Source organism: Echinops telfairi, unplaced genomic scaffold (assembly GCF_000313985.2).
Source record: "Echinops telfairi isolate 266 unplaced genomic scaffold, ASM31398v2 ScPeMD7_18;HRSCAF=68, whole genome shotgun sequence".
NCBI classification, from domain to species: domain Eukaryota; kingdom Metazoa; phylum Chordata; class Mammalia; order Afrosoricida; family Tenrecidae; genus Echinops; species Echinops telfairi.
Window position 1 is genome coordinate 41,533,300 of NW_022103915.1, and position 12,664 is coordinate 41,545,963.

A 12,664-nucleotide genomic window follows, 5' to 3' on the forward strand; every position below is an offset into this window, starting at 1 on the left:
GGGAGCGGGGAGGGAGGGGAAAAATGAGGACCTAATGTCGGGGGTTTAAATGGAGAGAAAATGTTTTGAGAAACGATGTACAAAGGCGCTTTACACAATTGATGTGTGTATGGATTGGGATAACAGTTGTATGAGCCCCTAATAAAATGTTTAAAAAAAATAAAAAAATCTAAAAAAAAACACCAAAAACACAAAACTGTGGGAGTATATATTTTACAATAAAAATAATAGAGAAATCAAGGCAAATTTTAGTCCTAATCCACTACCAGCTTGATTGTGGCTTTATTTATCTGAGATTCTTAGCCCTGTTAGCTAACGAACACAGAACATCTAAGTTGAACTGTAATTGGAATTGGTAGTACGCTTGTTGGGCACTAACAACTAGGCTCCTTCGGATTCTTGCTGTTTTGAACAAAAGGCCCTTTAAGTGTTTGAGACGTGAAGAGGAACAAGCTTCCATGGGTATCTATCTAGACCAGTGGTTCTCAACCTTCCTAATGCCGCAACCCTTCAATACAGAGCCTCATATTGTGGTGACCCCAACCATAAAATTACTTTCATTGCTATTTCATAACTGTCATTTTGCTACTGTTATGAATCGGGTGATCCCTGTGAAAGGGTCGTTTGACCTCCAAAGGGGTCGCGACACACATGTTGAGAACCAATGAGCTAGATCTTCATTTTAAGATTTGGAGCCTAAAAACGTAAATTATACAGGGGGCTGGAGGTTGGAGAAGTCACTCCTACAAGCTTAACTTGTTGACACTAAGATTTCATTCCCACAGATTTTGTAAGTAGCTTTGAAATAAAAAACTTCATCTTGATAAGGGAAATGACAGTCTATTTAGAAAAACCTATGCTGCCCCTGTAGTTCTGTTCCCAACCAAAACCATGTCAAAAGAGGCTTCCCTGTGTACATGAAACTGGGAGTGGGTAGGGCAGGTAATGACATACATGTGGCTTTGGGTAAAGTCTCCATTATGTAAAACTAGAAATTGTTTAAGGCTTATAGACTTACTTATTGTTGGCTGTTAGTAGGTTATCAGGCTTGAAAACCCCTTTCCTAATGGAATACACAACCATTTCTAGAAAGAGTGGTAGCATTTAGAGAGAGCCCTCCCTCTCTACATGTGAGGCTACGTGTGCACAGAGAACTGTCCAGAGGGATTGTAAGGCTGTGGCCTTCGGAAGCAGGTCCCTAGGCCTGTCTTCTGAGGTGGGTTCAAACTGACAATCTTTTGGCCAGTACAAGGGTGCTTAACTATCTGTGCCACCATAGCAACTTCCTCAGGCATATTTCATTTTAAGTTGTATTTGCAATGAATAAATCATTGTATCCAAGACTGAGATGAAAGATTTTTCCCACTTCATTAACTATGTAGCTTATAGAATACTCCCTGGCTTCTCATTTATCTTTCTGTGTATTTCCCCCATTTTCCACTACTGTTTTACTTCTTCACCACTGGCTTTTAGTTTTCCTGGACTTACTGATCTCACAAATTCCTCCAAATCTCTTGAGCACACAGTGTTCAAAGATGTCTCTTTCAACTAAATCTACTGAGACATCATTGTCACAATTCTGTAAACCACGTGGTTTAGTTGTTTTTCATATTGTATGGAAAATGACTTTGCACTTCTTAAGAATTTGATGTAAACGAAAAAAGCAATGCTCTTAAATTACTGTTCAAAATCACAAAATTGTATTTTTAAATATGGGGCTTATTTAAAATCCCTTTCATCAAGAGATGGGTAGTACATCAAATGCAATCATATTCACATTAAAAGGCTTTCTGTTCTGTAACTTTGCACAAGCAGGGCAGAAATCACTGAGCCGTGTGGCTGAGAGGCCAAAGAGAGGCTTGCCTGCTGGCACAGCTGAGAAGAGACTGCCCTGCTCCAATAACTGTAGTTACAAATTGCGTTTGTAAGCTGTTGATTGCCTTAACAAACCTTTAAATTGTGGGGGATAGGCTTTCTATTCAATAGATGTTTCTAGTCAATTTTGTCAGTGTTTTAACTCACATGTAGACCCTGCAATAGCAAAAACTATCAATAAACACTACTTTCACTGAAAAATGATAAGTTGTTTCCATTTATAATCTCAGTGGTTTTAACATCCTTAAATTTTGTAGTCCTGTACAGGAGGGAAAAGGGAAGAAAAAAAAAGCATGGGGATAAACTGTAATTTGCCATAACACATTTTTTCTAAATCTTAGAAAACATAAAACACAAGAAAATTTTTTGCGCACTATACTTTTATAGAACAACCAGATTTATAATCGATTTCTTTATTTTATTAGATTTATCAGTATACATGGCAACTTTCTCAAATCTCAAAGTAAGTTCCAAAAGTATGTAAATTTTAAAGATGAAAAAACTCATTTTCCTTTAATGTCATATTCCTAAAGAAATATTAAAAGTCTATTTATAAACAAGAATCATTGATAAGCTAACACACTTTAGAAATCAGAATATTTTAAATTTAAATATTTAAAATGATTACAAGATATGTCTTTTTAATTAACTATCATAGTTAAATTTATTATCACAAAACAAAATGGCTAACCCCACTAATTTCTCAAGTGGGGTAAAGTCATTGGGTTTTATACTTAATATAAGTTTTAAATGTGATTATTAAATGATAATATTTTATCAATTATAAGAAATATTTATAGAAATCTCCTCCGGTCAATCAATCTTTTTAGGCCAAAGATGGGCCCATGTCAGTCTTCAAGGTTAGATTCAGGGCACTTAACCTGCCTAGTTGGCCTGTCAAATTTAAGAATCAAAATCTCATTGATAAGGGGGAAGGAATAAACAATGCTGAGGGAAAAATCACTGTTGAGCTGACAAAAACAAATAAAAATAAATGGAATAATTTCAAATAATTCATCACTTTAATTTTTTTTCTTTTAAATAGGAATGTCCACTAACGTTGGGTTTTAAATTTCAAAACAACAACAACAAGAAAACAATATAGAAATAGTAAAGTTATCACCTTATTAATTAAAAAAAAAATCCTAACGTTTAATAGTCACTGAAGGGGGAAAATCACTTGTAGTCTACACTTAAAAGTAATTTTAATCATAGCTAAGACAAACTAAAAAAAATTCTATTAGAAATAAAAATGATAGCATACATTTAATAGCTCCTAAAATATATCTATATATTTAATATCCTAAACAAAAATGTTAAAGGAAAGGGGCCTTGAGATTTTTTTCCTCCCAATGATTTATATTATAAAACCAATTTCTAAATAACTCATATCCTTTGCTTTGGTGTTTTGTCTGCTACCAACTACACATTAGTACAACAGAAAATCACTTAAGGTCTTTTCAAATGCTTGGCATTATAATGTGATCTCATATCTTTCCTCAAATTAAATTTTGCTCCACATATTCCACATGTATACAGATGAACATCCATGTGCTGCTCCAATTGTTCATTATTGGGGAATATCTGAAAGCAGACCTGACATATAGTCTCACCAGCAGATAAATGAGAAATCATATGCCGTACATGGTCATGTTTTCTGAAGTTCCCTTGATCACAAATGGAACAGACATACCTGGCCATGCCTTTGTGCATATCATTGTGCAGACGCAACTGGCGCTCTCTTAAAAACTGCTTTCCACATGTCTGACAAACAAACTGTTTTTCCTTAGTATGAACAGTATAGTGTTCTCGTAAGTGGCACCGCTGGTAAAATCCCTTTCCACAGAGATTACAAAAATGCTTACGCCTGTGATCTCTCTCATTTTCTTCCATGATGGCACTCTTGAACATATCCTGGTCGAGGCAGGTAGACATATGTTCAACCACGAGATTTTCCGTCTCAAAGCGCTGGCCACAATTTGGACATCGAAAGGGACACGCCGAATGTTTAAACAGCTGTTTTTTTTGGAGGCTGTTTATCGGGAAATGATTGTCCCTGAAATCATCCAACATTTCCACAAACATCTCTCTTATTTCAGACTGCTCATCAGGATTCTCTTCCATGTCCATCTTCTCCTCGGTGCTTCCTAACCCATTCATTGTCAGGTCTTGGGGTTCTCCACATCTCTGGGCATGTTCCTGCAGCTGTCTGCCCTTGACAAGTATCTGTCCACATTTGCCACAGGCACAGATATTTTCAATGTGTTTGGCCAAGTAATGAGATGACAGGTCCTCCTCAGTTATCGTGAGGCCACACAGCTCGCAGGATGCATTTTCAGTGTCCTCCTGGACTGGGCTGCTGTCGTTAGGGGGCCTCAGGTTCTCTAAGCCACCTCTTTCCTCGGCATTTATCGACATCCGAGGCTTGAGCGTTTTCCTACCGCTTTTTTTAATACTGACATCTTCTTCGACGTAGTATCTATAAAAGGGCTCTTCTGGTTCATCCTCTAATTCCTCATTGTCGGTGGATTCGTTACAGTCCTTTTCCGTAACCTTAATAATGTTAAAGTCTTTCAGTTCATCTGCAGGGATATCTTCCGGCTCCATCTTGATGATGATTCTTTTCCTCTCAGCAGCTCGACTTTTTTCTTCACTGGCTATTTCCGATTCCACTGTGCTGCTTTTCCTGCTTCCGGTGGTGGAAGTGGAATCGTCAGCAGCAGCCTGGCTTGTGTCTCCTCTGTACTTGTCCGTCTGTGCAGAAAACATTTTAGAGGAATCCTTCTCTCCAAATTCCGCTTTGATGGTACTGTCTTTCCCATCTCTGCTATCTACTTTTCGGTGGTAAGATCTTGTGTTCTGGTATGAATGGCGGTTAGTACAGGTTAGCACATGCTCGTCTAGTAATTTTTCACAGCTAAAGCCAAATCCACAGCTATCACAGGTAAAGCTCCGTCCGAAGCGCCGTGACCCGCGCTCTTTTGGAGTAGATAATTTGGACACTGAACTTTTTTTACACACATCGAACAGTGGCTCTGGGAAATTACCTAATTGCAATGGCTCTTCCTCAGGCTCTCTGTTGTGTGGCGTGTTTACCGTTGAACTTGGCTCTGCACACCACCTGTTGGCTTCGTTCACGCTCCGCGTCACTGTGTCTTCATACATTCTTACTCCAAATATCATCTTGCTGTTCTGTTTGCTGGGTGCGGAGGACGAACACTTTGACGTAGAACAATCTGCATCTTGTATGTCTTCCAAGCAGTCGGGAACATTGTACAGCTGTAGGTAGTTCATGGCCACTTTAAACTGCTCAAAACTGGAGGGAGCGGTCATTATTTTCCCTAAGTACATAAATTGCAAAATGAGATCGAAACACTCGGCACTAATTTTCATGTTGGTGAGATTCAGTTGTGCCGTGCTATGCTGGTGGCTCATGAAAAACATCCTAAAGTAGGAGCTACAGGCAGCTAAGACGGCTTTGTGCGCTTGAAAGTAAATGTCATCAATCGCAATACAGCAATCACAGAGAAACCCCCATTCTCTTTGGTTGTTCAGCTGCTGAAGAACGTAGCTGCTGTGGCTGGGCTTTGCCATCTTCTATTAGAGACCTATGTAAAACAAAAATACCCAGGTCAGACAAAGATAGCAGAAAACCATTAAAACCATTTTTTTTCATCATGATTTGAGATTTGTGACTTTGCTATTATAATCCAGGCATAGACAGTTTTCCACGCTGAAGCAATGCAACACCTGTAAAAATGTGAATCATTTTTAACATTGGAGAATTGAAAATACCCAACCATATGGCCAGGCTTTTCATATGAATTCTATTTAATGACTAAGAAATACAAGCAAAAAGCATCAAAAGCTACCCTTTGGGTTTTATTATAATTCTAGTGAGAAAAATAGATGCTAATATTGAAAGGAAAAGTCACTAGTTACCATATATACTCGAGTATAAACCAACCCGACTATCAGCCGAGGCACCTACTTTTACCACAAAAATGTGCTGGAAAACTTGACTTATACACGCGTATATACGGTATAAAGTACTTGAAAGGTACAATGAAAATAAATAACACATATCACAAATTAACTAGTTATTAAAAACTTCTTAGATGACTGATATTAGAAATCATTATTCATTTTCTAAGTATGATGAGCGTGTTTTATAAAAAGCCCTTTACTTTTTATGAACTAATATTTATTGATGGAATTGTCTGAAATTTGTTTCAAAATAATTGAACGGGATAGGTATTGGGAGGTGTTGAACCAAACTCAGTGGCATCAAGTTGATTCTGACTCAGCGACCCTGTAAGACAGGGTACAGCTGCCCTGCGAGTCTGAGGCTGGAACTCCTTGATGGGAGTAGAAAGCCTGTCATTCTCCCATGGACCAGCTGTGGTTTTGAACTGCTGGCCTTTCAGCTCGAAGCCAGCCACTCTGCCACCAGGGCTCCTCAGGGAGGTGTTGGAAGGGTTGCAAACGAGACAAGGCTGGCCATGTGTTACCAGGTATCAAAGCTGGGATACAGGTATAAGTCTATTCCACACCATGTTGTGTATGTTTACAAGTTTTCATAGAAAAAAAATCCCTTAAAAAAAAACCCATTAAAGGACTCTCATATTCTATGACATATCACAAAACAATTGTGTCTGACCACTGTTTTCTCGCTGTGAAAAGTGATTAGAACATTATGGAATGACTGGAGAAGGTAGGCTTCTTTAGAGTCAGAACACATGAGCAGTTCTTAGATCGACTGGCATACATGGTAGGGTTTGTAGAAGGCAGCAGTATAAATAGGGATTTATTTGGGAAGGAGGTACTATCCTTAAGTTTAAAGTAAATTTTTCCTCTACATTTTTAATTATTTAAAAGTATACAAAAATACATGCTCATTGTAAAAAATCCAAACATAAAAATATACAGAAAAAAAACACATCTCAGGTGACAAGTCCTTTTGCAGAAGTAATGTCTCTAAACACACTGGATTATGTATCTTCAAATCTGTTTACATGAAACATATATACACACGAGAACTCATTGTGATTATATACACAACTCTTTTTAAAAGCGACTTAACTATAAAGGTGTACAATATGTGAATTTTATATCAAACTATTGGGGGGGAGAAACAAAACAGGTATTGAGTGTGCACTTGTACATGGTTTGCCTTGTTTATGTACCTACATACTATATATACATTTCTGCAGCTAGTTTGCTTCCCTGAACAATATATGGTAAACTTTAAGTATTTTGATATTGAGAGTTCACTTTGAATAAAAAACGATAGTACTAGAAGTCTCATCCATTATAATTCAAAGCTAAAATATGATCTTATTTTAGCTTTAGTTTCTAATTTAACATAAAGCTTAAGGATCTCTTTTCTACTTTAAAACAAACTCTATGCAATTCGACTGAACATAAAAATAACATTTAACACACTGTTCAGAGAAATAAACTGTTCTTCAGTCCCCAAAGCCTTCAGGCCTACAGTAAAGACCACAAGTGTACTTACTTCTACTTGCTTTTTATCTACTCAAATTTGGAGTACATACCCCTGTCCCCACTACCTGTAGACCCATCCAGCCTCCGCTATTTCCTTGCCCAAAGACACAGAGCTGCCTAGCCTGGGAAATGGGTCAGCTGCCTGCTGAAAGGGTGCTACTGTCTAAAGACCTACCGCCTTCTTCAGGAGGAGCCCAGGTGGTGTAGTGGCTATGTGTTGGGCTGCTAACTGCAAGGTAGACAGTTCAAAATCACCAGCTGCAGTCCATGAGAGAGGGATGAGGCTTTCTATTCCTGTAAGCAGATAAAGTCTCAGAAGCCCAAGGGCAGTCCTATCCTGGCCTAGGGTCGCTGTGAGCTTATATCGATGTGATGGCAATGTGCTTGGTTTTCCTTTTGGTTTTTGCCTCTACCTCAAGCGCTCTGCTGGCACAGTGGGTGGCACGTTGGGCGCTAACCATGTGCTCAAAGCTTGCATCTTCAGTCCCTCCATAGTGGGGAAAGACGAGGCTTTCCGTTCCCACCCATCCTTGGACACCCAAGGGCAGTCCTACTGTGTCCTGCAGAGTTTGAAAGTCAGAATTGTCTCAAGGACAGTGAGCTTGGCTTGGTTTTGGAGCCCTCCTCCTCAAATTGCAACCCACCACCCCTTCGTGGAAGCCAGACTGGTGATCTCAACCTTTTACATATCTGTGCCCAAACTGTGAGGAGTCACACTCAGCACATGCCGATGTACAAAAAATAATAAACGCACAATGTGGTGTTTATCATATGAAATGTAAGATAAGGGAACTGTTAAGTAAATTAAGGTAAATCTACTCCATGGAGTTGTCATGTGAACTTGAAAAATTGTATTTCTGAAGAAAATGTGAAACAGTTTCAAGATGGAAAGTTAAGCAAATAAACATGAAAAGTTATAATTATATAGAACAACAAAACTCTATTCAAAGGGTGAAAATACACAAAAAGGTTGTGCTTCCAGCTTATTTTAAACACGATGAGATATCTAGGTCAGAGGGCGACGATGAGGAAAAAGAAAGAGGCAGAGGGACTGCTATTAACTCAATGAGGAGAAAAAAGCTTTCTAGCAAAAAGAATTGTTTAAAACAAACTCTGAGGAGGATAAACCAATGGACTATATTGAAGCAAGAGCCAGGTATTGAGGACAGTATGAAACAGACAAACCGCTGTTGTCTAGTTGATTCTGACGCACGGCACCCTAGTAGAGAGAGTAGAACTATCACCCAGGATTTCTGAGACTGTTTCTATGAGAGCAGGCAGTCTCGTCTTTCTCCTTCGGAAAGGCTGTTGGGTTTGAACTGCTGACCTTGAGGTCAGCAGCCCAATGCTCAACCCAAAACAAGATAATTTAGTGGCTTTGCCAGCTTATCCTCACGGGCCTTTGGTTTCCTGAACTGCCAAAGTGGGACTAATACTGTATTCCAAGAGGCAAAATGTAAAATTTTAGCATCTAGGTAAATGTATAGAACTGATGGAAGTCATGGTGGCTGCAGTGGGCTAGTGGTTCTGGTGGTATCTCTTTAAACATCAAGAGGTACGTTTGGATAATGTTTACATTTCTTTTCACACATAAGAATCCACTAGAAAGGCAGCAACTAATTTGTTAAAACTTCCAGGTATTAAATGGCCCATGCTTGAAATGACGAGACACAGCTTAAAAATTCCAAGGATCTTTATTACTTAAATGACAAACATCTATGATTCGTATTCAAAGTGAACACAATACCTGCAAACGAACAATAGACACATCTACAGCCATAGCACTCACTGCCAGCGGACGGATTCCGACCCTGTAAGACGGGGTACAGCCACCCCTGTGAGCTTCTGAGACTGTGACTGTTGTCGGGGGCAGAAAGCCTCATCTTTCTCCTGAGGAGCAGCTGCTGGTTGCCAACTGCTGACCTCGTAGTTAGCAGACCAACAGGTAACCCCTAAGCACCAGAGCAACAGCCACAGTAAGAACTCAATTAACAACTAGTGAAAAGATATACAATAATCCGTTTCACATAACAAAACGCTAAAATGGAACATTTGGATGCGATTAACCTTTATTATGTATCAGTGTTCGCAGTCACTAGTTACAGTACTGAGAATCAGCAGTAGCCTGGGCATTCTGTAATCTCCAGGACTCATCACTGAAGAGGATTTGGACGGTATTTTCGAGATGAAACCATGCCCCACTCTGGAAGAAGGCACCATGCTCTGCTGTGGGAGCAGGAAGTCTGGGTCAGACCAACCTGGCTCTGGATCTGGCTGCCCCTGGGTGGCTTTGCGGCTTTATCTACAGTTCTAGCTTCTCCTTAGAGCACTGGGAGCTCAACAAGTTCCGAGTCTAATTTTTTAACACAAACACTACCGCTTTTAGGCTGACCTAGAGTTACAGTTTCATCAAAGTTATTATGCTTGCAAATCAGTGTCACAAAGTGTGCATGAAGTATTGAATGGAAAAATCAATTTCCTTTGTATACTTTTACCCCCCCAAATTTTTTTTAAAAACACCGTTATTATGCAAATGTTCCAATTTAGAGTACAACTGATTCTGGGTAGAAGAACTTTGAACAGCAATGATTCACACATCAGTACCAGCCACTGTGTGCTTGTGACACTTTGTTGGGCTGTAGGAAGGCTGAAGACCAAAATGACAGGAGAGGGCAGGCCTCTAAATTCCTGAGACTCTGACTTGCTACCTCTGCCGGGTAATTTTTTGCATTAAGTTTTTTTAAAAATCAGTCACTTTTATTAACAAAACAATATTCCCAAAGAAATCCACCTGCTTTCCTTTGTTGTTATCGTTGTCATTCTTAATAATGCTACCAAAGGCTCAGTGAACTTTTTTTCAAGTAAGGCTGTACAAAGTTTTTTAAAAAATCATTGTTCACACTGCAGCCGTTGTTTATCTGGTAGAACAAGTTTAAGAGAAGTCAAGGGCCGGGTGTTGGTCGAGAGCAGAAACTTCCAAAACGACCATTCAAAGGACGTACTATCTCTGGGGTAAGGACAGTGGGCTCTGTGGTCTCAAGGGCTCCCCTCAGGCCAGCAGGATAGCCAACATGCAGTGCTTGAGGAAGGCTATGGAGGTAGGTGATCCAAAAAATGTGACACTGAATTCTTCAAAATTTAGTTTGAAAAAGTTCATCAGCTTGTCTCAAATTTTAAAACAGCCATGGAGCACATAGGTATGTGAAGCAATTTAGATATTCATAGACGTCGAGAACATAGAAAGACCTCAGAGACCTAACACTGTTACTGTCAGCACGTTTATTTCACAGAGGGCCAAAGGCCCGGCTGTAAAGCAGCCGATCCAGGGTACAGTCACCCCTGGGAAAGTGGGTACTACCAACAAAGGACACCTGAGCACTACCCAGACAGGCCCTGAGCACTTCCCAGGATTACCTAGCGTGGCCTTCTGCAAGCTCAACAACGAGGGGCTTCAAAACAGAGCTCACTGGCCGGGTGCCCTGCCAAAGTGCCTGCAAAGTACAGCTAACAGGCCAACCCATTTCACAGGCTACTAAAAAAAATTAATCAAAGGCCTAGTGCATCCACTCTTCTGACTCATGGTGACCCTATATAGGGTTTCCGAGACTATCAATCTTTATGGGAGCAGACAGCTTCGACTTTCTCCCATGGTGCAGCTGGTGGGTTTGAACTGCCAATTTTTCAGGGTAGCAGCCCAACACTTACCCCACAGCGCCTCCAGGACTCCTTAAAACAAAAAAAGGAATTGTAAATTTCATTTCAAAGCTACAAAACTTTACAGTGATTTTTATTTTAAAGTTCTGATCCATAATGTTTCTATTAGGCTTCGCCTTCTTTATTTTGACAGGTGGATTATTTCTAGACCAACGCATTATTTCTCTTCTTCTACAACATCAAAGTGCTTCTAACTATACAGGTGTCTTTAGCCTTATCGGTGGTGTAGTGAGTTAGTTACACGCTGGACTGCTAACCACAAGTTCATGCTTGTCAGCGGTTAGAACCCACCAGTCGCTCTCAGGGAGAAAGACGGAGCTATCGTGTGATCCCATAAAGGTTTATCATCTCAGAAACCCTACGAGGGCAGCTCTACTTTGTCCTACAGGGTCACTAGGAGACCAAACTGACTTGATGGCTGTGGGGTTGGTTTTGTTTTATTTTTTTGAGGTGGGGGAGTAGGCTACTCACTGACATAATACAACTTCAAAAATTGCTAAATCTCTTAAATGGAAAATGTTGTTTCTTAAGTTTGCTGGAAGTTTTGCCCTGTGGGAAAAAAACTCACTGCCAGGAAGTTACTTCTAACTCATGGTGGCCCTCAGAGCTGTCCTGGTCAAGAAGCAGACTGGCATCTTCTCACACTGAGCGGCGGGTAGGTTCACACTGCTGGTTTTTCTGGTTAGCAGCCTCGTGCTTCACCACTGCACCAGCCTTGGTCAAATGATCATTTGAGGATCTAAAAGTAAGCATGTAGAGTAAATTAAGTAATGAAATGATTCCTTCTGTACAGCAAATAAATCGGTCTTACCTTTCCAAGGATAATGGTGCACAGCCTTAGTGAAATTCTAAGGAGCCCTGGTGGCACAGCGGGTTAAGCCTCGCCTACTTTCTAACCATATGAAAGTCCTGTGGAGCAGTTCTGCATGGTCCTACAGGGTCACTATGAGTCAGAACTCACTCAAGAGCAATGGGATTGGACTCGAAGTCTGGAGCAAAGCCTACCATTGCTCTCAGTTCTCTGAACCAATTATGCTTATCTTTGGGCCTCAAAGGAGATTAAAGTATATGCACATTCATTTCTTCTTACCTAGTTCCATGTCTTCTTTTATATGATCAAATGTATGCATATGGATTTAATTTGAGGATTATAGACTAATGTTTTAAAATAAGTGTGAAATATAATAAGTTTCTCATGTTTATCCATCAGAGTATCAAAATGTACCAGACACCTGCTAACACTATATAAAGCTTTGGGATGCAGGGTGGAGGAGGAGGTGCATAAGACAGCTAGATATTATACAGGAGGGATTTCATTTTAAACCAAGGATCAATTATAGAACAACACTAAATTATATTGAATAGAAATTCGGCCAACATTAATAGAAAGAGAAACAGCATGAACAATATATACCAACAGGGATAGCAACGATGAAACACACAACTTTCCTCTAGTTCCTAAATGCTTCCTCCCCCTCCACTATCATGATCCCAATTCTATCTTATAAATCTGGCTACACCAGAGAATACACTGGTACAGACAGGAACTGGAAACAGGGAATCCAGG

The 12,664-nt window shown here is 39.9% G+C and overlaps 1 protein-coding gene across 4 annotated transcripts in view; it reads right to left on the bottom strand.

Annotated features, from left to right (window-relative positions):
* Positions 1-12,664, bottom strand: part of ZBTB1 (zinc finger and BTB domain containing 1) — a 29,370-nt gene that overhangs the window by 7,026 nt on the left and 9,680 nt on the right. For 2 of the 4 annotated variants that reach the window (XM_045287938.1, XM_004698650.2), the window contains exon 2: positions 3,158-5,483. In XM_045287938.1, the coding sequence (XP_045143873.1) occupies positions 3,325-5,469 (2,145 nt within the window). In that variant the 5' untranslated portion in view covers positions 5,470-5,483 and the 3' untranslated portion in view covers positions 3,158-3,324. Of the gene's footprint in view, positions 1-3,157; positions 5,484-12,664 lie in introns of those variants that run through there. The other 2 variants (XM_004698651.2, XM_045287939.1) reach the window with 2 other exon arrangements.